Source organism: Hypomesus nipponensis, chromosome 17 (assembly GCF_054491055.1).
Source record: "Hypomesus nipponensis isolate SF chromosome 17, ASM5449105v1, whole genome shotgun sequence".
Classification (NCBI taxonomy): Eukaryota; Metazoa; Chordata; class Actinopteri; order Osmeriformes; family Osmeridae; genus Hypomesus; species Hypomesus nipponensis.
Window position 1 is genome coordinate 4,226,255 of NC_140377.1, and position 23,379 is coordinate 4,249,633.

General features: G+C 47.3%; 2 protein-coding genes across 2 annotated transcripts; one reads left to right on the plus strand and one right to left on the minus strand.

Annotated features, from left to right (window-relative positions):
• The first annotated feature begins 1,707 nt into the window (after positions 1-1,707).
• Positions 1,708-17,740, plus strand: LOC146253055 (disintegrin and metalloproteinase domain-containing protein 11-like). Its single transcript, XM_084676821.1, is given in 26 exon segments — positions 1,708-2,120; positions 2,552-2,748; positions 4,698-4,774; positions 5,470-5,536; positions 7,225-7,307; positions 7,446-7,509; positions 7,660-7,720; positions 8,080-8,252; positions 8,336-8,407; positions 8,585-8,751; positions 8,889-8,973; positions 9,073-9,163; positions 9,788-9,839; positions 10,453-10,552; positions 10,874-10,945; positions 11,203-11,295; positions 11,478-11,558; positions 11,658-11,708; positions 11,825-11,888; positions 12,059-12,164; positions 12,257-12,376; positions 12,546-12,714; positions 12,973-13,084; positions 15,464-15,669; positions 15,821-15,917; positions 15,920-17,740. Coding segments are annotated over 26 exon segments (2,733 nt in total). The 5' UTR covers positions 1,708-2,062; the 3' UTR covers positions 16,135-17,740.
• Positions 17,741-18,097: 357 nt separating this feature from the next.
• On the minus strand, positions 18,098-22,704 carry p3h4 (prolyl 3-hydroxylase family member 4 (inactive)). The gene is made up of 7 exons (XM_084678232.1): positions 22,082-22,704; positions 20,788-20,937; positions 20,450-20,621; positions 20,210-20,338; positions 19,857-20,002; positions 19,383-19,466; positions 18,098-18,759 (listed from the first exon to the last, which is right to left on the minus strand). Exons 1-7 carry the CDS (start codon positions 22,547-22,549, stop codon positions 18,610-18,612), a joined length of 1,299 nt encoding a protein of 432 aa, XP_084534358.1. The 5' UTR covers positions 22,550-22,704; the 3' UTR covers positions 18,098-18,609.
• Between the last annotated feature and the right edge of the window lie 675 nt (positions 22,705-23,379).

A 23,379-nucleotide genomic window follows, 5' to 3' on the forward strand; every position in this document is an offset into this window, starting at 1 on the left:
CCTCACAAAATAACTGTTTTTATGGCCTCTGAGGGTTAATTAGGTGATTTATTGACCACCACCTGTGTATAATTGAGGTAGGCGTGACCAAATGTTTTAGTCGAATTGAACTCTAAAAAGCTGTAGTTCATTCATTTTCACGATAGAGGGTGGTGTGCCTCTATAAAAGCTTGTAGCCTACTGTGCAACTGTGACAATAATATTAGTGAAGTGACAATTGAAAATATATTATAAACATAGAGGGAATCCACTGATTCCAGAGCTAAATATAAATAGCAGAATAATTAACAGTAATCAATGTGAACAACAAATACATTAGTAGTCTACATGAATAGTCAGAATTTGATTGGTTCCTCTATTTCATTTTTGAAAGTAAGGGACCCTCAAAATGACTGACTTTGCCTTCCCTTAAGGACGAGGCACAAGTTCCAGCAGTTGTATCTGCTTTCAAGATTTTTCAAACACTTTTCTCAGAAGGAGAGTGAAATAACTACTTCACTCTGCTGCTCAGACAGTGAGGTTTCTTAGCACAGAGATCATGGGCGTTTCTAGCCCTATTTTGACTGGAGCCCCCCCAAAAAGTTTAATTAGCCCCCCCAAAAGTTTTAGTTCTTTTTTTTCCATTTTTTAAATCTAAATTTGTTAATTAATTTTCCTAAAACCCACTAGAGGACACTATTTAAATGGCTATTTTCAAAAATTTATTCTGGGGGAACATGCCCCCAAGACCCCCCTAGTTTTGCTGCATGGGTCACAAGAAAAATAATCGTTTTTTTCTAGGGGCTTAGCCCCCCCCCCCCCCCCAAAAGTGGCAACCCAGATTCGCCCCTGGCAGAGATAAATGAGTTTCTGGAAGAAAGCTCCTTCCTTCTCGGAGGGGTATGAAAAATTAATCGAAGGCCGTCAGACTGCCCCTCCATTAGGGGAAGTGCGGTAGCTGGCCTCCATGTCCACAGTTCACACAGGCTTTAACAGAGCAGAGGAAACCAGAGACCACTCTTCTGTCCGAGGCAGACCCCACACATCTATACCTGGTCTTTCCTAATGCTCCTGGACTGTAGTAGTTTAGAAACCACATCTTTGAGTCAATGAATCTCAGTCAATCTCTTGTGTGGGAAAGCCTTGGGTAAGCTTCTCCAGTCATCGGTTATTATAACATAGAGGAAGGGGGAGAGACTGCCCATTTTACATTTTCTGAACATGAGGACTTGGACATTAAGGTTACACTTTACTGTTCCATTCCCAGATATGGCTTCCACATTAGGTATGGCTTCTTGTTATTGAGGATACAGTAACAGCAGTGGGAGAAGTAACAAGACTGGATTAATCACATTCAACTCTTAAGGTATATGGGTAGCCAATGATAGTGACAATTTCTAAGGAGCATATTGATTTCTCGTGTAGTCTATGTCTGGTGCATTCTACTGGTTTCATAAATTCAACTCATTGCCTTCCAAATTCCTAAAAGTCTTTATGGAAAATTAAATAACAGTTTTGTGTGATTCTTTTGCACCGCATCCAGGTTGTCGCATTATTGCGCTTCCAGCCTGTGCAGAGAACTGCATGGCAACGGGAGGATGCTTGGCGATAGCTAAGGGAGGGTTCCACTGTCCCACGTGCCCTCCTCACCGCATACCCTGTTCAATTTCTATCCACTGTTTCCGCATACCGCAGATTCGCACAGACTCACATACACGTTGAGACAGACTAACACACGTACAATCCTACAGGAATCATGCGTACGTGCGCACATTTCCCCATTCAAACAATTATGCGCATTCCATCGGCTGATCAATAGTTTATTGATTGGCTCAGCTAAGAGTTTTTTGTTGTTGTTGTAGATTTTGATATCCAATTCAAATGTTGAGAGGCTGCCTGACTACCATTGACGAGACAGATCTAGGCTAATTCCGAGAAGGAAGATGAAAGGACGCTGCTCAGATGTGTAACAGGCTCGGGCGATGTTTTTTCTGCTAGTATCTGCTCCTCGCCGATTTTCAATCATCTGCAATTTTGACATTTAAACGCTCTCGATGTTAATCCGAAGGAATATGTGAAGATCATGCTGGCGGTGTGGTGCTTGGTCTTTGCTGCAGTGGGCGTGAGGCTGGTCGTTTCAGGTAAGATAAGGGTTTGTAAAGCCAACATTAGCCGAGTGTAGAAACGGAACGCCTTTTTATATCCAACTTCACCCAGAAGGCTCTGCTGTAGTTTAAACCTATGTCGTCAAATGTGCACCTGCAATCACTTTTTATTCTGTGGTCTCTACACTTACAATGTAGGTGCTGGGTGCCAAGCCCACAGATGTGCCCCTTACCCGTCAGCACAACCGATGCAGCAGATTTGCTGCATCAACACATTTTAACCGCAGCGCCTATCGCCATCCAGACTATATGCACGTTTCTTTATGCCCGTACACGTCTTTTCCAATACCTTTATAAGTCACTAATCGTATATCGCTCACAACTAAATCATAGTTCAGTTCGTATAACGAGTTAAAGACTTGAGTCGTTAGAGTACACCTAACTCCTCTAACTGCCGCGCGTTACAGGCGGGGTTAGGGATTTTGCGCGGGATGCAGGTGTGTGGGATTGGTTCCCGCTTGTGGAACGGGGAGACGGCAGCGACACGGCGGCCGAGGTTACCTATCCGAAGCGGCTGCTACAGCAGATGAAGTCGGGGAAGGAAATAGCCCACGGCTATTTGAGTACCAGAGCGAAGAACAGCAGCAGTGGAGGAGACACGTCGGTAAGTTTCATCAACCATACATCCCCAGGCACAGATCATTTTCAAAGAAAACGGTTTTTGTTTTAATTTAAGCGTTTCTCTCAGACCCAGTTAAGACCCACTTATTTAGAACTTTGTTGCACCCCTTGTGTTTGGAAACCATTGCTGCCCCTGTCTGATGACACTCAGGGCCTATTCCCTATTTTCAGTTATCAAACCTTGATGTGAGATACTGCCTTTCTTTTGAGAAGTCTGCACTATCTAAGACTTGAATCCCAAACCCTCTGACCTGCTTTATACACTCACGAAATGGCATGCACCATTACAACACGTCAGAGAGCTGAAACAGGCTTCTCATGTGTGTGTGTGTCTAGCTGTGTTCACTGCCTCATGATAAAACGAGGCCGTAAATGAAATATTCACCTATCACGTCCGATGATCCTCCTTCCTTGTGAAGCTACTGACTCCTCCATTATTCAATGGTGTGTTGAAGTATGTCCCCATTAATATATAAACAGGCCTGTGTGAGAAGTGTAGTATGGGCCAGAACTCCTGAGCACGTTTCCCATTCTCTCTCTCTCTCCCCCCACCCCCCTCTCTCTCTCTCTCTCTCTCTCTCTCTCTCTCTCTCTCTCTCTCTCTCTCTCTCTCTCTCTCTCCCCTCCCCTCTCTCTCTCTTTCTCTCTCTCTCTCTCTCTCTCTCTCTCTCTCTCTCTCTCTCTCTCTCTCTCTCCCTCCCCTCTCTCTCTCTTTCTCTCTCTCTCTCTCTCTCTCTCTCTCTCTCTCTCTCTTTCTCTCTATCTCTCGTTCTCTATCTCACTGTCTCTCTTTCTCCCTTTCTCTCTCTCTCTATCTCTCTCTGTGTCTCAGTTTTTCTCTCTCACTGTCACTCTATGTCCTCTCAGTGCTGACTGGGTTGTGGAAGGAGATTGTGCTGGGTGAGAGCAGGTGCTGCTGGAGTTAGAAAACCAGCACAGATGGTTTCCTCTGGTTTAAGAAGCCAAGCTTCTCACTTGAAACACAGTCATGCTCTGATTAGGCTGCTTGAATCAACCTGCTGTATGATTTCATTAAAATATTTAAATCTCTCAGCGTAGAGTGAATTTTGACAGGAGCCACACTTTCCTATTCAAATTTTTAATATGTTATTATTATGACTATAACCTACACTGGTAGAACTGCCACACACCAGGATCTCCAGTGTATCCCAGGTAAGCCAAACAACCTCTGTCGTCTAACTGCAGCTGAGCCGAGTAGTGTGGAGTCACTGGAGGAGACGATTGGTCAGAAGGGTCCGTTGGTCTTGTCTAACGGGAGACCCAGTGATGCAGCCTCTGCAGTCAGACTCACTGAGGGGTGAGGCTGGCCCAGTGCTGACATTGGGTGCTGATGGAGACAGTGTTTGGTGTGCAGTAAATCTGTACCCGACTTGAGACCTCCCTGAACTTTTCTGGGGTTTGTCTGTCACCCAGGAAGGACTTCACACCCGCTCATCTATACGGTTTTCCAAACCTTTAACCGTCCCTCTGTCAACCCGTCATTCTCTATCCATCTCTATCGGAGGAAATCAAACTGAGTCCTTATAGAGCATCAAGTAGGCCTGCAGAAATGATCTCAAGCGATAGACATTTATCATTCGCTCCCATTCATTTGTTAAACCGCTTTCGGAAATAATTCCATTGCATTTTGTTTGATTATCTTATGCAAGCAGGAATTAATATAAGCTGCAGAATGCTAGTTGAATATGAGTTTGAACGTCTCCTTGGATAAAAATCTGCTAAATGGATCCGAGGTAAAATCTCCATGCAGAAGCCATGGCTTCCCTCCTCTGTTTACGGGCCCAGGAGGAACCTTCCTTCTGTGCCGCCCTTCCTGAAGGAATGCCCCATCCGGCATAATTGGATGGGTCTCATCAAGATATTGTATTTAGCAAAACCATTTGAGCTCAGACATCTGTCTTCCTGTTTCAGACCATCCATGTGGCCCACAGCAGTTTCCAGGTGGCAGCCTTTGGACACGCCTTCACACTGGACCTCAAGCTGAACCAGTCAGTACCATCGCTATGACTCCAACCAGTCTCTAGATGAGATTGGATAGATTGTGTCATCGTGTTCTTTTGCCTTGTTCCTCAGGATAGATCAAAATAATCATAACTGTGTTCAGTATCTATTTGCTTAATAGCCATACACGTCCGCATTAGCCTGTCCTTAACTGCTTCCATTAAAGAGCACTCGTATCCCCTTGATTATGCTGCATGAGCAGATGTGTACAGTGCGAGGGCAAGAGGCACACACTCACCGCCACACACACAGACACACATTTACAAACATACACATTCCCACGCAGTGCAGCCTACGCAGGAGAGGGGAATGAGAGTGGCCTGGATTATTAGGATTTTACTATTCATGAGCTTCCAGAGCTCAACCACTTCCCCTTAGTGAGTCAACAGAACAGTCATCCTTTATACACTGCATGTATTACAGTTGTACAGGGACTGTATTCTCGTATTGTAGCCTGACAGTATATGTGTTCCCAACACGTGCCTCTGTGTTCACGCTGTACTATATTCACATGCCTTTTATGGGAGTGATGTAAATGTAAAATTCACCAGAGTCAGGGTTTGACTGTGTCATGTTTCAATCTTAATGTAAGACCTTGATGTTACGCGTGCCTCCAGATTGTGTGTGGAAAGTTGTTTTTAAAGATGTTTGTCTCACAGTAATCTCTTTGTTGTCGCTCCAGTCAGTTCTTGTCTTCAGATTATGTGGAGCGACACTTTGACCACGACGGCAGGCCCTCCCAGTCTCTGGTAAGATTGCTGTTGAGTGTGTGTGATTGTGTACGTACAGTATGCAAGTGTTTATGTATTACAGGATGTGAGTGTGTGTGTGTGTGTGTGTGTTTGTATGTACAGGATGTCAGTGTGTGTGAAAGGAGACAAAGCCATGGGATACGTGATCAATAGATCATACAGTACATGTCCAGTAAATAGATTTCCCCTGCCTCTGTAAAATCCAAGGGGTCCATTCTGTTCAGTGCAGTTATCAGATGAGAATATATATTAAGTCGACAGGTTGTGTAGATGCCCCAGCTTGAAGAAAATGGAACTTCCATGCCTAGTGTGATCTTGACGATAGACTGGAGGAATGTGACTGCCTGCTCGACCGAGAGCTAGTGAGGAAGACAGTGTTTAATCTTCTCTCATTGAAATATATGTGCCACTAGCTTCCCCCACACTCCCACCCAACTCTTCGTACTCCCCATCCCCACCCACGCATTCCCTACCATGCCTCAGCCCTCCGAGCCAATCAGAAGCGTGTTCCCATGGCAACGAGTCCGCTCTGTGGTGTCATTAAGTTCTTGGCAGAGTAGAGAATGAAAGAAGACATAAAGGGGGAGAGATAGCAGGAGAGAGAGAGAGAGAGAGAGAGTGGTAACCGTGACTGAAATGAAATGCCGGTCAACTCCAATACTAGAGTTGGCATCTCTGTGTGTGTATGTTTATGTGTGTCTGTATGTGTGTGTGTGTGTGTCTGTCTGTATGTGTGTGTGTCCGTATGTATGAGTGTGTCTGTATGTGTGTGTGTGTGTGTGTCTGTGCCTCCACATAAGCGGGCATCCATGTAAGTGCCGGCTTGCAGACAGTTGGTCTCTTCCAGTAGCCATGAGTGGGAGGACTGGCCGTCAGGGTGGTGAAGAGGCCATCAGGCTAGATCCTGTCGCCTCTCTAGCCTCTCAGACAGACCAGGGCCTCTGCTGGCTCTGTTGGCTGCTCATTCCACGCCTCACAAGCCCCTCCATTTACAGCTAGGCAAGGTTCTAGTCTGTTCATTTCATTGTTCAGAACCAAACTCTTAAGAAGGGAACATCAGTGCACCACAATGGGAGCTGCCCAGGGTCTTGTGGTCTTGAGTCTATATCATCATGTGCACGCCCGGTGAGTGTGCAAGGTTAGTGTGCAAGGTTAGTGTGCAAGGTTAGCCATCCCCTGCCAATATGATATTTCTCTATTCCATGGTATGCGCGCAGAGATAGCATCTCACATGTTCACTTATTTAAAAGCTTCCAGTGCAGTGAAGCCATTGTCAGTGGAGCAGCACTAGTAGAGTATAGCTGAGAACGGGACAAGTAGGTCACAGTCTGCAATAACAGCCGTAATGGAGAGAGTGAAAGAGAGAGAGACATAGAAAAGAAAAAGAGGAAACTAAGTTAACAGAGCCTGTATGAGCCAGATTACCGTGTGGGTCCCCCCCCCGTGGCAAGGAGGAGGTGTTGGTTAGAGTGTGACGTGGTGTATGATGTGTGCAGCCAGGGAGTCAGGTGGCTGAGCGGTTAGGGAATCAGGCTAGTAATCTGAAGGTTGCCAGTTCAATTCCCGGCCGTGCCAAAATGACGTTGTGAGGCAGACCCTACTTGCCTCGGGGGGAATGTCCCCGAACTTACTGTAAGTCGCTCTGGATAAGAGCGTCTGCTAAATGACTAAATGTCAATCCTCAGGGAGGGGAGCACTGCTACTACCAGGGGAGGCTGCGAGGCCTGCCTGAGTCCTGGGCTGCCCTCTCCACCTGCCATGGCCTGAGGTGAGTCTGCTCCCTGCACCCTGACAGGGCACCAGCGAGACCTTTCACAAGTCCTGTTTGGTTCCTTGACCCCAACTGAATCAGATGGGTCTGCTTGTTGACATGGCTGGTTGTTTGATTGCGACTCTCTGCCCTCAGAGGGATGTTCTCAGATGGGATGTTCTCCTATGGGATTGAGCCTGTTCTCAACGGGAGCATTCAGGTGAGTGATTGGTTTAGACGGCAGCCAGCTATGGAGGGTCCATACCTCTTTGTCATCAGTTACTGTATGAATCGGCTTTCACGACGTGTTTGAAGACGAGCCGTGTTCCTCCCGGCGTCTCATCTCCTTCCTGGGTTTCCTCCACCGCAGGACGATGGAGCTCACCTCATCCACAGGATGCCTGATGTGAGACTGTCTCCTGACTGTCCAGGTGGGCCACAACAGCCAGCACACCTCCCCATGCCTGCTCTCTCTCTCTCTCTCTCTCTCTCTCTCTCTCTCTCTCTCTCTCTCTCTCTCTCTCTCTCTCTCTCTCTCTCTCCTTACTATATCTCACTCTCTCTCTACTATATCTCTCTCTCTACTTCTGTCTGTCTGTCTGTCTGTCTGTCTCTCTCTCTCTCTCTACTATATCTCTCTCTCTCTCTCTCTACTATATCTCTCTCTCTCTACTTCTGTGTGTCTGTCTCTCTGTATCTCTCTGAGCAGAAACTACCGACTCTCACCCCCGTTAGGCTAACCCTCACCCGTTCTGTCTGTGTGTGTGTGTGTGTGTTATTGTTCTTTCAGATTGCACAGAGGGCAGTAAGGGGGTTAGTGTGGGGGGTGAGGATGGTGCTGGTGATGAAGCAGAGCGGGGGGCCCCAGGGGCCCTGAAGCGCTCGAAGAGGCAGGTACGCAGGCCCACCGTGCAGACAGAGACCAAATACATCGAGCTGATGGTGGTCAACGACTATGAAATGGTGAGTTGCCACTCTCATACCCGTTGCTTGTGTGCGTGCGCGTGTGTGTGTGCCTCGTGCAATTGTTTACCATGTGTCTGCAGTTTGTGCAGCTGCGTCGGTCCACCACCCAGACCAGGAACTTCGCCAAAGCAGTGGTCAACATGGCGGACGCAGTAAGATAATCCTCACCTTCTCTCTTCAGGGTTAACTCTGGGTTCAGTGTTTCAAGCCGCAAAGAAAGTCTCCTACTGGTCACCGTTAAGTCCTTTTTTGGTTCAAACCAGCATGTCCGTGGCTGTAAGATGTGCGGCTGTCATGGTTTGCTCGTGGGGTGTATTTTTGGATTCCAGATCTACAAGGAGCAGCTCAACACTCGCATTGTTCTGGTTGCCATGGAGACCTGGTCCTCTGCCAACATGGTGTCCGTGGTGACGGACCCGTTGACGACGCTGCAGAACTTCATGAAGTACAGGAGGGAGAGCGTCAAGGAGCAGAGCGACGCCGTGCATCTCTTCTCGTAAGGACGTCCTTCCTCTTCTCGTGGCCTCCGACAGGCAGAGTAATCCACGTTCGCCCCCCTGCCCATCAGTAGATCTGACTGTGGGCTCTCGGGTGTGCAGCAGGGCCCATTGTCGTTCCTTTTGTGCCCTCCAGGGGGCGCACGTTCCAGAGCAGCCGCAGTGGCACTGCCTACACCGGCGGGGTGTGCTCTCCGACCAGAGGAGGGGGCATCAACGAGGTGAGGACCAGGAACTAGGAACTAGCCATGTCTCTCATTTCCGTTGGCCAGGGTGTGTGTGGTTCCTGATGCCCGTCCGTAACTCTGTGTGACTTCCAGTATGGGAACGTGGGCTCCATGGCCATCACTCTGTGCCAGAGTCTGGGCCAGAACATCGGGATGAAGTGGAACAACGCACGCAACTCTGCAGGTGAGGACCGGCTGGAGAGGAGAGAGAGGTGGATGAAGGAGGGCGAGCGAGGGTGAGCAAGAAGAGAGTTGTTCCCGCTACTGCCCTCCACGCAGCAAACCACTCCGCGGAATAGAGTTGAGGTTTCATCACAGTACATCGTCTTGTTCCTAAAAAACGAAATTAGATAACAACCAGCCACTTTACACTAAGCTCTACAATCACCCCTCTCTCTGTTTCTTTTCCACCCCCCCTCTCTCTCTTTCTCTTCCCCCCCCTCTCTCTGTTTCTCTCCCCCCCCCCTCTCTGTTTCTCTCCCCCCCCTCTCTCTCTTTCTCTCCCCCCCTCTCTCTCTTTCTCTCCCCCCCCTCTCTCTGTTTCTCTCCCCCCCCTCTCTGTTTCTCTCCCCCCCCTCTCTCTCTTTCTCTCCCCCCCCTCTCTCTCTTTCTCTCCCCCCCCTCTCTCTCTTTCTCTCCCCCCCCCTCTCTCTCTTTCTCTCCCCCCCCCTCTCTCTGTTTCTCTCCCCCCCCCTCTCTGTTTCTCTCCCCCCCCTCTCTCTGTTTCTCCCCCCCCCCCTCTCTCTTTCTCTCCCCCCCCCTCTCTCTCTTTCTCTTCCTCCCCGCCTACCTCCCTCTCCTCTCCCAGGCGACTGCAGGTGCCCTGATGCTTGGCTGGGCTGTATCATGGAAGACACAGGGTGAGGCTTGAGAAAGGGCCAGCCCTCCCTGCTGAAGCGCACTGCTGCCTTCACTCTGACATTCACACAGTGCACCCAGTAGACCTGGGAACTCCACCAGCTCACTCTCACCTCAGTGTTGTTTGTGCCATTCAGTTTGCTCAATTTGACACTCTAAAAGCTGCAACACATCGACTCACCAAAGACTAGTGTTAGACTAGGTAGTTTTGACGTGTAGTCAGCACTTTGTTTGCCAAGGAAATCTGGATAATTGGAGTCATCAGTTTTCCTTTTAAATGATTTGCTGAAACACCATAGAGCACTCAGCTGGAATCTAGATGATTTTGTGTTTGGCCATTAAGACTTTTTGGGTGGGTGAACGAAAAGGAACAGTAAGCATTATGGCAGCTTTTAGTTGGCTTTGACTGTGTGCCAGATGGTGCAATACTTCAGTTTTAGAGAGCAGAGATGTTCTGATTCTTCAGCTGCCAGATGGGAAAATTCCATCTCAAATATTGTCAGATATATTTTGAATTCTCTCTCTGTCTCTGTCTCTCTCTCTCTCTCTCTCTCTCTCGTGTCGTTCTCTTTTCTTCCTCTCTGTGTCGTCGTGCGTGTGGACGGACACCTACAGTTACTACCTACCCCGCAAGTTCTCTCGCTGTAGTGTCGATGAGTACACCCAGTTCTTACTGCAGGGGGGCGGTAGCTGCCTCTTCAACAAGCCCAGCAAGGTGAGCCTGACATGGGGGGGCGTGGGAGGCAGCAAGGCCCTTGGCTGCTCCAGTGGGCAGATGAGGAGGCTGAATCCCTCTTGAGGGCTGTTATTTATAGCCTAATTCATTATCCCAACGTCCTCATTTCTCTCAGATCACGTATTTGCTCACCGTTCTTGGCCCATCTCTCCATCATTTTCTTCCTCCGGCCTCCCCGCTATGTTTAATCGTTTCTTGTACTGCACCCTGTACTCCATCTCGTTTGTCTCTCTTGTCTCACTTTCACATCCTCTCATCTCTCCCCCTGTCCTGCAACCCCCCCCCCCCCCCCCCCTCCAGCTTCTGGACCCTCCGGAGTGTGGGAATGGCTTTGTGGAGCCTGGGGAAGAGTGTGACTGCGGCTCTCAGCTGGTGAGTGTCTGTCATGGGGAATCTCTTCAAGAGAATGGGGAGTCAGACGGCTGAGCGGTGAGGGAGTCAGGGCTTGTAATCAGAAGGTTGCCGGATCGATTACCCGCTGTGCCAAATGACTTTCTGTCCTTGGGCAAGGAACTTCACCCTACTTGCCTTGTGGGAATGTCCCTGTAAACTGTAATCAATCCCCAGGCTCCGACAGGGAGGCTTTAGCAGGGAGTGTGCTCATTTGTAATCTGTCTATGTGCTTTCAGGAGTGTGCCCGCAGTGGAGGGGCGTGCTGTAAGAAGTGCACGCTGACCCATGATGCCATGTGCAGTAATGGACTGTGCTGTAGTGGGTGTAGGGTAAGTACGCACCCGTTCACATCGACCCTATTCCCCTACTCGGTTCAGGCATGGCAGGGCGTTCCTTTAACTCTGGAGCTGGTTGTCTCCACGCGATAAAACGTCTTGACTGCCGTCAATCGGCAGGCTCCTTTCTGGCGGCTTCTCTAATCAGTGCTGTCGTTGTGTCTTCTTGTCCCCAGTATGAATTTAGAGGGGCGGTGTGTCGTGAGGCTGTCAACGACTGCGACATCCCAGAGACCTGCACTGGAGACTCTAGTCAGGTGCTGCACCCCCCTTACTCACAACCGCTTCTAGAGCTTTCTACGAGTGTGTTGTATGTCAGAGGCTGACGTCCTTTATCACCCCCCCTTTCTCTGCAGTGTCCACATAATGTGCATAAACTGGACGGATACATGTGTGACAGCACTCAGGTATTGGTTTGATTTTCACGGGGTCCGTGTTCCGTTACGGAACACAGGATGCCTAGAAGTGTGTCGTGTTCCCTTTTGTCCTGTATTTTGATCTTTTGTATCCGTCTCTTTGTCAGGGTCGTTGTTATGGAGGTCGATGCAGAACTCGTGATGGCCAGTGCAGAGGACTGTGGGGATACAGTGAGTTTGTTTAAGTTCAGTTTAATAAGAAACGCCACACCCTCACTCGTGAGGAGAGAGAATAGGACTTTGGCTGTTGCACTCCTCTGCCCTCTGCTGGTCAGTTGCAGAAGTGCAGGGGCCAGAGACACAGGTGAGCCACATCCAACGGGTCGCTGTGTGTTTCTCAGATTCAGCCGACCGGTTCTGTTACGAGAAGCTGAATGCTGAGGGCACAGACAAGGGCAACTGTGGTCTGGGCCCTGAGGGACAGGGGTGGCTGCAGTGCAACAAGCCGTGAGTCTCCCCAGGTCGTACTGTCACACTGCACTGTGAGCTCTGCTCTGGAAAAGACCACCCAGTACATCCCCATGTCCCTCCTCTTGCAGGGATGTGCTGTGCGGCTTCCTGTTCTGTGCCAACATGACAGTGAAGCCAAAGTTTGGGGATTTGCAAGGAGAGGTGACCAGCCTGACTATATATCACCAAAACAAGTACCTGGACTGCCGGTGGGTGGCTATGCAGACATGCCGAGACACGAAATCCTTACTGATGAGGCTCGGCTACAAGTAAATCATCATGTGTGGCTCATTATCTGTCCTTCTGCCTTGTTCTGTGGTGTGTGTGTATGTGTGTGTGTCTGTTTGTCTGTGTGTGTCTGTGTGTGTGTGTGTTCAGAGGCGGCCACGCGCTGCTGGAAGACGGGTCGGACCTGGGCTACGTGGAGGACGGCACGCCCTGCGGCCCCAACATGATGTGTCTGGAGCGCCGCTGCCTGGCCGTGGGCGCCTTCAACCTCAGCACCTGTTCAGGGTCCGCCTTCGGACACACCTGCTCCGACCACGGGGTGAGACCGCGCTTACACACGTGTGTGTGTGTGTGTAGGGAGTCAGGTGGCTGAGCGGTTAGGGAATCGGGCTGGTAATCTGAAGGTTGCGGGTCGATTCCCCTGCTGTGCCAATAGACGTTGTGTCCTTGAGCAAGGCACTTCACCCTACTTGCCTCGGGGGAATGTCCCTGTACTTACTGCAAGTTGCTCTGGATAAGAGCGTCTGCTAAATGTCAAAATGTAACTTATCTCTGTGTGGTTCTCTATCTCCCTCAGACCTGCAGTAACGAGGTGAAGTGTATCTGTGACAGGGACTACACGGGGAAGGACTGCAGTGTGTTTGACCCCATCCCTGACCCCACCGTCTCTTCCGGCCCCGAGAAGAAAGGTCCATACCATCCCACCCCCCACTGTCTATCTGTCTGTCAGCCGGGTCTGTCTGTTAGTCTGGTCTGTCTATCTGTCTGCCCTCTCTCGAACCCTCTCCTAGTCTGTTCTCCATGGTGTGATGTCTTTGTGTTGACAGTGAGTGTAGTAGATCACACACTGGGCCGTGCTCCTTCAAGACCCTTGTTCAGTTTCTCAGTTATGTCGTTGCTGAGTTGCTGAGACCCGGCTGCAATCTTCAAATGTCTTCCTTACTTTCTTGCAGTCGGCCAATGACAGAGCAGTTTGACAGTTGCTCTCATAGGGCCCCCGAGCACGAGGGGGGTCCCGCTGAAAGAGCAAGAGTGGGGGAATGAGAAATAAGTCATAAAAACCCTCCTTCTTCCTGTCGTCTCCCTGACTTCCCTCCGCTCTCCCGCCCGTTTTCCCTCCTTACCCCCATGTGCTGGAACTCCTCCTCTCTGTCTCTCTCTCTCTCTCTCTCTCTCTCTCTCTCTCTCTCTCTCTCGCTCTCTCTCTCTCTCTCTCTCTCTCTCTCTCTCTCTCTCTCTCTCTCTCTCTCTCTCTGTGTTTCTCTCTCTGTGTCTCTCTCTCTCTCTGTGTCTCTCTCTCTCTGTGTGTCTTCAGGTATCTTGTTTGGCCTCTCTCTCTCTGTGTCTCTCTCTCTGTGTCTCTCTCTCTCTCTGTGTCTCTCTCTCTCTCTGTGTTTCTCTCTCTGTGTCTCTCTCTCTGTGTCTCTCTCTCTGTGTCTCTCTCTCTCTCTGTGTCTCTCTCTCTCTGTGTGTCTTCAGGTATCTTGTTTGGCCTCTCTCTCTCTTCCTGTCTCTGGTTGACGTGGTGGATGTACAGTGTTGATGCTGTCCTCTGATGTGTGTTGTTGGTGGTGTTGTTTTGTTTCTCCCCCCCCCCCCCCTCCTTCCTCTGCGCAGGTCCCAGTGGCACCAATATCATAATAGGGTCCATCGCAGGTGCTATTCTCCTGGCAGCTATAGTCCTAGGGGGAACAGGATGGGGATTTAAGTAAGAGTCCTGGCATGCCTCTGTGTACCTGTTTGCTTCTCCCCAAGGCCCCCACTCACACCTCTCCTGAACTACGCCTTCAACGGAGTAGCTTTTTTATAGAATCGGGCCGCATCACCTGACTCCCCTGGACGCAATGTGACCGTTAGAGGCGGGCCTGATAGTGAAGAACCTGTAGCTTTATCCTGTCTCTCCTGCCTCCCAGTCCCCTAGCTCTTAGTGGAACTGGAAATGACCCCAGTTGGTACCCTGCCAGGATCAGGATCAACTCCTGCGGTGTCTCTAGTTGCAGCTTCACAAGCTGATCTGAAGCCATACATGTTTCAAATCTGTTCAGTGAACTGATCATGTGCACTGGTGCCTATAGTCTATAGTTCCTCTGTTTATAGGCCAGCCTTACCGACCTCTAGACTACCTCACTTCCTTCTCAGTCGTGCCCTAGCTGTGCATGCCTGCTCTCTTCTCAGACTCTGACCTAAAAGGATGACCTCCCTTTCACCCTTCCACCGACTTCAGAGACATAACAAGACATATTAAAGCTACCCAAACTAACTATACCTATTGAAGCGATGTTACTTTTCCAGAGGAGGTTTAACTAGGGGGGGTCTTTGCCTTTGCAAAGCCCTGTTAATAACCTTTACTCTGGAACTGATTTGGCCATCACTTTTGACAGTGTGGAATCCTTTCAGGGACAGGGGTATGTGTCTGTGCATGTGTGCATGAGCTGTGCTCCCCAGACAGAGAGCCCTGGGTGAAGGCTGGATGTACCGTAGCAGGGGTCAGTGTTGATGGACGGACCCACCAGACACAAGGTCCAAACGGGCAGTATGGGAGGGGTCAACCCGGAGGGAGATGGTTGGTGCCATGATAACAATTTGACCTGCAGCATGTTATGCTATTACACTATACTTAGTTGAATGGAGTATGGTGGCAAGCTGAAATGATGAGATAGCGGGATACCATGAATGAACGCTTGATTGATTCATTGATCGATTGATTAATGCATTTTCTTTTTTAATTTGATGTGGCTGTGGTATCAGTGCATCAAAGAGGAAAGAAAATAGTATTAACGCTGACCCTACTTCATTTCAGGTCAAAAATAAAGCCCATCCGTTTCTGCACTCAAACTATCAACTCTGGACCTTAGGTTGTTTTGGTGTGAACAGTGATAGAACACTGGCTACAGTGCTAGAACACTGGCTACAGTGATGGGCTTTATAAAATGACTCCTACTCAAGTCAGTCGCCACAGCCTCTCTTATGAACATGCCACTGATGCTGCTGCTGTTATTGTCTCTCCTCTCCTCATGTCTTTCCTCTCCTCATGTCTCTCCTGCTAACCTGGCTCTCCCTGGACACAGGAACATCCGGAGAGGAAGGTATGAACAAGCTGGGTGCTAAACCCCACTGGATGATACCCTACGACCCCCGACCAGACAGAACCTCATCCATCCATGGAAACGGACTGACCTCATCCATCCATGACCTCATCCATAGTGTTATTTCCCTGAGGGCAATGCCCCACTGCATGACTCCATTAACACCTAAAGCTCAGTCTAACCTTGCTTTCTAACCTGTCTTACGACCATTACTTCCTAGTATCCGAATCCCATCCATCATTCTACATTCCTCTTACATTGCCAGTATCTACAGAATGTCTCTTTTTAATTTAACTTAAAGATCTACCATCTCTCACCCTTTGCTGTATTTCCCAACAGATCCGGCGGAGGATAAGATGCCAGCTCGTCCTTCTCACTTCGTGTTTGTCCCGCTTGTCTTCCTCTCACTGTGTCTTTTCCACATCGGAGAAAAGGGGATAAAGAAGTCTTCCACTCCTGTCCTGAAACTGTCAAACCCTCTCCGGATGCTAACATACCTTCTCCTGTGTACTTCCTGTCTACTTCCTGTCTTCCCGTCTCTCCAACCCCACCCCTTCGGAGCTTCTGTAGCTCCTCCCAGACACCGCGATACCAGGCAATCATATCTCAGCTCAGTGGCAGACTGCCAGCGGACGCCACAGCAGTGCGTCTAGGTCTTCACTTCCCTTTCGTTCCGACAGTCTACAGAAGAACATATCAGTGGTGGACCAAGTCAACCAGAGACATGTCTTTCCAGTGTCAGCCTGCCTGCCTGAAAACAAACCACAGATGGGATTGACTGGCCCTGGGATGGGCTCTTACCCAGCCCTAAGTAAACAGAGCCAGCTGCTCTGTCTCTGTGAAGAGGATCTGAGGCCAGAGTGGTGGACGAGCCCTGTCAGGGGACACTGTTCAAACAACAAGGACATAATTGAAAGGGTGCAGAGTACAGGCCCGGTACTGGCCTTTTTCCAAAGATAGAATAGAGCTTGGACAATAAAGAATTCTTAGCTGATATTAGAATGATTTTGACAGATAATTAATATACCAGTTGATGGTACCTGGGCTGACAAAGGGGTACGTATTTGTTTATTGTAAGTTAAGTGTTTGGGGGCATTTACCCCTCTCCCCAACACACTAACACACACATCCTTTTAATGTGTTAGAACAGGGCCAGGTATTATGGTTTTGGGATCATGTTAGAGTCTGAACTGCAGAGACCCCAACTCAGTGTTTTCAGCCGCAAATCTGTCAAAGTAGTACATTCCACACCTAGTGTTAACAAAGCCTGTTAGTGTCTGTAGCCTACTCACCACCTCTCCAGGCCCCAAGTGTGAATGTTAGCCGAGGTTTCGTTGTGTCTGTGTGAATGTATGGCTTTTCTGGAGCTAGGAAGAACGGATGAATGTTCCCCTCGACACTCCTGCCAATAGGAGAGGTTTGGACATCGAGACATGTTTTCTGTGACCTGTTCTCTGCCGCCATGACAGCACATGAACAAAAAAGATCTTTTCATGTCCTGTAACATCATAAAAACGATCACTAGCCCACGTATGTGTGTTCACATATGTGTGTTCAAATACGTACGCACACCTATTTGTACATACTTGCAAAGTAGTGACGTTGACACACTGTATGTTAATGAAATCGATGATTTGAATGCAATGTTATAGTTCAATCATTTGATCTGTTTCGACGAGCATTGCTCTGTGTCGTGACTTGCATCTGTAAATCTCTTAATACGTTTCCACTCATACTTTCTCACTGTACGTGTAAATGTGGCTGATAAAATAGCCACCTGGCTATGTCGCCCTGCCATCCCAGCTAGCTAGCCTAGATCTTAAGACTGTCTATTTGTTACCAGCCCTTGAGCCCTTAGTGGCTGCTTCCACAAACCCCTTGTATTGATTCCCAGGGTTACACTGTAAATGAGATTATAAGGTTCTAGATTAGGCTTTAGGAGAAAGCCAGAATGACATGGGTGGATATTTCGAGGTCCCTTTGATTCTGTTGAGCTTTGCACTATGACGGATCAGTACATATTGTCCCTACAATATGTACTGAACGTGTCCCTACAATATGTACTGAGCTGGTATTAAATACAGTCTGTGGAAATGATGGCCGTTTTGCTTTCATTTTGGATATGGAAAGCTGTGAAAAAAGAGACGTGTCCTAACCCATATTTTTAAACACTGTCTTTTTGAATTATGAACAAAGAAAAACAATTATGAACAAAGCCCTGTAGATGAATGGAAGTATGAAGGAAATAATAAAAAATCTCAAAGTCAAAACAACTTTTATGACTTTTGTCCTTCATTTCTCTTATTTCCACCAGGGGGTGCTATTTGGGACTTGACATAGGGACACCAGACGGCTGGTCCCCGGGGACTCAGCCCTCTTTGGGATGACTCAGGTGATACGGGTAGAGGTTGATTATGCTAGTCTGAATATGAACTGTCCCCTCAAGTTAAAGGACATAACTTGTTCCCTAGACAACAAAGGTGAAAGACAGACATTTATAATTAGATCTAGCTCGTATCTTGAATGTCGTATTATGACAAATGTCTTCCGTGTTTGACCATCAAGAGAACAGTTAAAAATGTCTGAACGTGTAGGTAAAGAAATAAAAAGCACATCTTAAAAGAATAGTGTCACTTTATTCCACATTTTTGTGCAGTTGTTTGCTTGGCGTTAAGTATGTGGACATTTGAACTTGCTGTACCAAATACTTTTAATGAGTCACCATTCACAGATCTTTTTCCTATTAGGCTAAGGCACATGAAAGGTATCTCATTTCATTAAATTAGAAATGTAACAGACAAAAATATAAGCCATATCAACAAGCATAATACATCGTTCCTATATTTAAAAGATTACACAAACGCTTGAATATATATTTGAACAATACTTCCTGGTTGGATCGCTGTCATTTCCACCAGTGGTCTGAGAGTGGCTTATCTGAGAGTGGGCTCTATAAGCTTGGGTTCCGCAGAGGTCTCCATCTATTTGTTTATGTATGTTCTCCCTAAAAAGCCCACCAGGCATGTGTGCAAATGGATTGTTGATAGGAATTGTCTTCAGGCTGGCTACTTTATTGGGTATGTTACCGTGTAGAGAGGGGGAATGCAGCGATGCTGATGGGGGGGGGTTCAGACTGCAGGATCACCAGTGTCTCCCTTGGTCTTGGGCTCCTGCCACCATTCCGCTACGAAGGACTCCTCATAGTCTCCTACCCCCTCAAACTCAGCGTCAGGGGGGGTGGAGGGACCCAGGGACACCTCCTCTGGACTCACCACATCCTGTCAGGGGCAGACCCCCCACAGATTAATTTACAGTGCTACGAAAAAAAAAGGATTTATTGACGCTTCTCGGATGGTCTTTGTCGCTTGTTTTTTTTCTGTCACTCCGACTTCCCTCTTTGGTTTGGATCCCATTAAATCTTTTGAGCAGCAAGTCATCTTTGTATCTGTCGCTATCTTTCCTTTTCTTGTAACCCTACCGAGTCCTCCTCCCCCTCCTAGGTCAAGGCTAAGTGGTTAGCTGGGAGGGGCTGGCTCGAGTTAAATGCATGTGGCAGATCCTCAATGGCCAACACCTCCCAGCTACATACCACACTCACCCGGAGGAAAACAGCCCGCCCTCCTTCTCCCTGTGTCTCCATCTCTCCTTCTCATAGTTACTGACACTTTCCATTCCTCCTCCCTAAATCCTCTCAGGGCTTTTTCCAGGTTTGTTTTTCACCTGAGTAAAGACTGAGAGTGAGTAGAAGTGGATTCAAAGGTCAACTTAGTTATTTCGGACAGCACCAAAAAGGTGTTTTTTTGTTTTTTTTCACTTTACATTATATCATCATATTATTTATGACAGACCGGTTCAATGGTTCTGTCCAGAAACTCCCCCGTGTGTCACACCTGTATCTTACCTCATCATCTGTTTGTAGGTAATTTAGTGCAAACTCCAGCATCTCCCTCTGCTTGGTTGTCTGGTTGTAGTACATCAGAGCTTCCTGGGAAACAAACACAACCAGGCAGGTCTGTGTGGTGAGTGACATGGCCCGAAAGAAAAAACCAAACACTGCCTTTGTTTACGGCCTGTATTGTTTCCCTTTTGTTTTACTGCCCCTTCAGCCTTGTAATGAGAATATTCGAAAGTATTTACAACACAATGTACGGCGACGGTAGCAGCAAAAGCAGTGTGTGTCGGGGAACCGTGGCTTTGTTTAATTGGACGCTTCAAAGCAACTGCTTCAAGGCAGTCGCAGCAAGCGCTAAACGCTTGTAAAGAAGCTAGGAATTTAAGAATCACAAGAATTTTACAAGAATCCATGGGTTTTGAATTGCTACCCTGGTATGGCGTACGTGTTCACACCAAGGCGGTAGTTGTCACAGTCACTCACTGGTCGGGGCAGGAAATGGTTCTCCTCCAGGCCCCACTGCTCTCGGTAGAAGCGGTAGTACACCATGTTCTGCTGCATCACCTGGTCGCTGGCGTCAAACAGCATGTAGCTGGCCGCACACGGCGCGGCGTTCTTCACGTCGTTCACTGTACAGGGAAGGATGGGGGATTAGCTGCAGTATAAAACCAGACATGTAACGCCGTCATGTCATGCCATTGCTATGTCAGTCACTCATTGTTATGATGTTGAAACAGGCGTTCGGAAGCGCTGATATGAAACAGTCTGTCTGAGCTGTGGAGATAGATCTGTGAGATCTATCTATCCCATGGATGGTGGTCTTACATGTGCCTTACATTTGTAGTAGGCAAACTGGAGGTAGTGGTACATGGTGGCCACAAACTTCTCCACAAAGAATCCCCCGACGTTGGGCATCAAGTTCTCCTCACATTTCACCTTACACCTCAACACCTCAGTGTAGAGGTCTACATGGAGAGGGAGAGAGAGGGGAAGGAGACACACATTAAATACAGAAGATGTTCTTTGTCATTAGCTTTGTCGGTCATGTAAATGAAATGATTGAGAAGCCCATTCACCTGCTAATGTAGGGTAGAAGTCTTTGAACTCGGTGATCTCATATGAGCCTTCACATCCTGCTAGACAAAAGTCATACACTTTGAAGTACTCAGTGGTGGCCTGCTCCATACTTCGAGCACTGCTGCTGAAGTCTCCAGAGTTGTACAGCTTGACAGCTTTCAGGAAGACGCCCTGGAGGACAGAATGGACAGTACAGTACTGTGACACTGACCACATGTTGAGGCTAATTGTTACAGATTGTAACACTAAGAGGTCAATTATTAACACAGCTGCAGAACGACAACATTGAAGTTGTCAACAAGAGTCGGATCGTGACACCAAGGTGTTGATACTGGACCTCATAGGGACGCTCCTCAAGGTCGATGAGGTATTCATCCACTTCAAAAAGAGTTTTGTAGTAGTTCATGTTCTTGGTTAAGTAAGGGTCCTCTGGGTTCTTCTGGAGGAAGGTGTAGGCTGCAGACACAGCCCTCTCCAAATTGTTTAACTGCAAAAGACACAAATATATCTAATTTAACATTTAACAGCTACTGCAATTGAATGAGTCTTGAAGGTAAAGCTGGTAAAGCTTGTTATTTGAAGTGTTTCTCTCCTGTTGGGTGGTTTATATTTAAAACACCATCCTATGCCTTAACCTAAATGCTTCATTGAAACAAATGCACTAACACTAACGTGACAGTAGGATGTAACTACCTATCATCCAATCACAAGTTATTGTAAAAAGGCAAGTGTTCTGATTTCATTATGAAAGACAAAGAATGCCAGTGATAAGGAATATAACAGTAGGGTGTCCTTGGGTCATCCGTGGTGTGCTCTGGAGGTTTCGGAATAGAAGTAAGCGAAGAAACAGATGCACTAAACTGAGCCATGAGATCATCACCCACCTATGGGAATGTTTCACTGGGACTGACGACAGATCATCTAGTCAGAGCAACCACAAACTTCCAGGACGGACACATGGGGCATGAAGAAAATACAATTCATGTTTGGCACATTGGTACCTTTATGGTGCACTTGGAAAACTAAAAATGAGTCATCTACAGCAAAACATGGCTTTAAAATCCGAGCTGTAGTCAGATGTGCATGCCTTGTGTTTAATAGAGAAGAATGAGCCGATTGTTTGGGCTGGAGGGCAGAAGTGTTTAATAGGGCGCATGTTGGGTGAGAGACGTGGCATATGTTCAACTGCTGAGTTCGCTACTTTCTCAACAGGAGGGCTAAGTAGAGTAATACTTTGATCTTGTAGCGTAAAGAATCAGCCTGGAGGTATGTACGCAGTGATGGGAACGTGTGGAAAATGCTAGGATTGGCTACTTCCTCACCGAGAATGCCATTGCACACAAATATGCAGCCTTTCACTCTAAAATTCCATGTCAAGTCAAGAACTATTAATTTTCCTAGGTTAGTAACAACCTCAGGGCTATTCGTTGAGGACTTGTCCATCTTAATGACAGTTATTAGTTATTAGTTACGTTTAACTGCGTAAGCTAATTATTAGTAAGTATCTACACATATAATAGGTCAAAAGTAGCAGTAATTAGTGGATCACCAACATTAATTTATTTGGTTTACAACTTCTCTGCTAAAATCTAAAATATTTACTTATCTCGACGCTTTTATTTTGATCTCACCTGGTAGTATGCATATTGTATGTACCGGTATGGTACCCTTTTTTCGAAAGCTTCCAGAACATCTTGCCTTGGGTTGGCTACTGCAAACACTGGAAAGGATGCCTTGCACTTTTTTAGACACGATGCCCGGAGTAAGAAATGTCGCATAATTCGGAGGCTGCTGTCGGCGAATAAAGTATCATTTTCCCGACTGACATTAGTACAGTTCTGGCTGCAAAACGCTTCGCTGTCCTTCAGGAGCCGATGGAGGCGCAAACAAAGTTCCAGGTATTTTATGCTCTCTTTCCAGCTCTGAGCGGAGTACTGGTCAAGGGCATGCCCGTAAGCAGAATCCAGTGGCATTATGTCGTTCTGGGGGAAACTTGTGAAGCTATATTTCTCATACTGGGCTTCGACCAGAACCGTGGTGATAAAAAATATACAGATAAAAAATTGAGACCAGCTCTTCCTTTTTTCATGCAGGAACATGATCTCACTCTTTCATTTGTCGCATCCACATCGAACATCTGTGTAGTTTAAATTATCCTGGCTTTTCTTTACCAGTAGACGGTCATGTCGGTCTGCACGTAAATCGCATTGGCCCGGTTCTCAAAGTTTAGGAGGAGGGAACAGAAGTCTGGGTTTAGTCGTACAGGAGTCCGACGCAAGAGGATATGATCCTGGCATTTATTCCCCGGGTCATAATGCCGTTGATTTTCAGACTGAGGGGAAAACGTCAGTTTCATTGAAGTTTCATATGAATTAAAATAACTGATTTGAAATACAAATCAGCTCTATTAACATATAAAAACAATCTGAAATTAGTTTAAATAATAATAATAATAATTAAACTTTACTACGTCACTAGTTTATGGTCTTAGTACTTTGCCAACAGCTGTTATGTTGTAGTAGGTTCATGGTTATAAACATTTAGATTTACCAGCATTCCAACGTAAACGAGAAAAAAACTGACATGTTGGAACCTGTTATTTGCACTCTTTGGTTACGCATATATTGGCCTACTGATGACGTCCTGAGCACTATAGGCTACTCCTCTAATTGCCTAAATCAGGAATAGCCTACTGACATGTTATTTCATATTTAGGGAGTATCTAAAAAAATATAAATATAGACTGTGACACAGAGTAAATTAGGTGAAAGTAAACTAAATATATGACTTTTTAGAATTACATGTTATCTATCATGAATCTTTTCACTCGTGCTTAAAGCCCTGGGTTCCTGTTTCGGACCCAGTGGCCGTGTTTTTTTTTCTTACACGTTTACAGAATTCCTTTAAAAAAAGGAGGGGGAGATGGGAC

What these genes read in the sequence shown, in the direction of transcription:
- p3h4 (XM_084678232.1), bottom strand. Translation starts at nt 22,549, where the DNA reads ATGTTCCTGCATGAAAAAAGGAAGAGCTGGTCTCAATTTTTTATCTGT. An exon ending in CCAGTTTGCCTACTACAAAT is followed by an intron (nt 20,003 to 20,209) that starts GTAAGGCACATG and finishes TTCCCTGTACAG; the next exon opens with TGAACGACGTGAAGAACGCC. An exon ending in ACCTACAAACAGATGATGAG is followed by an intron (nt 18,760 to 19,382) that starts GTAAGATACAGG and finishes TGCCCCTGACAG; the next exon opens with GATGTGGTGAGTCCAGAGGA.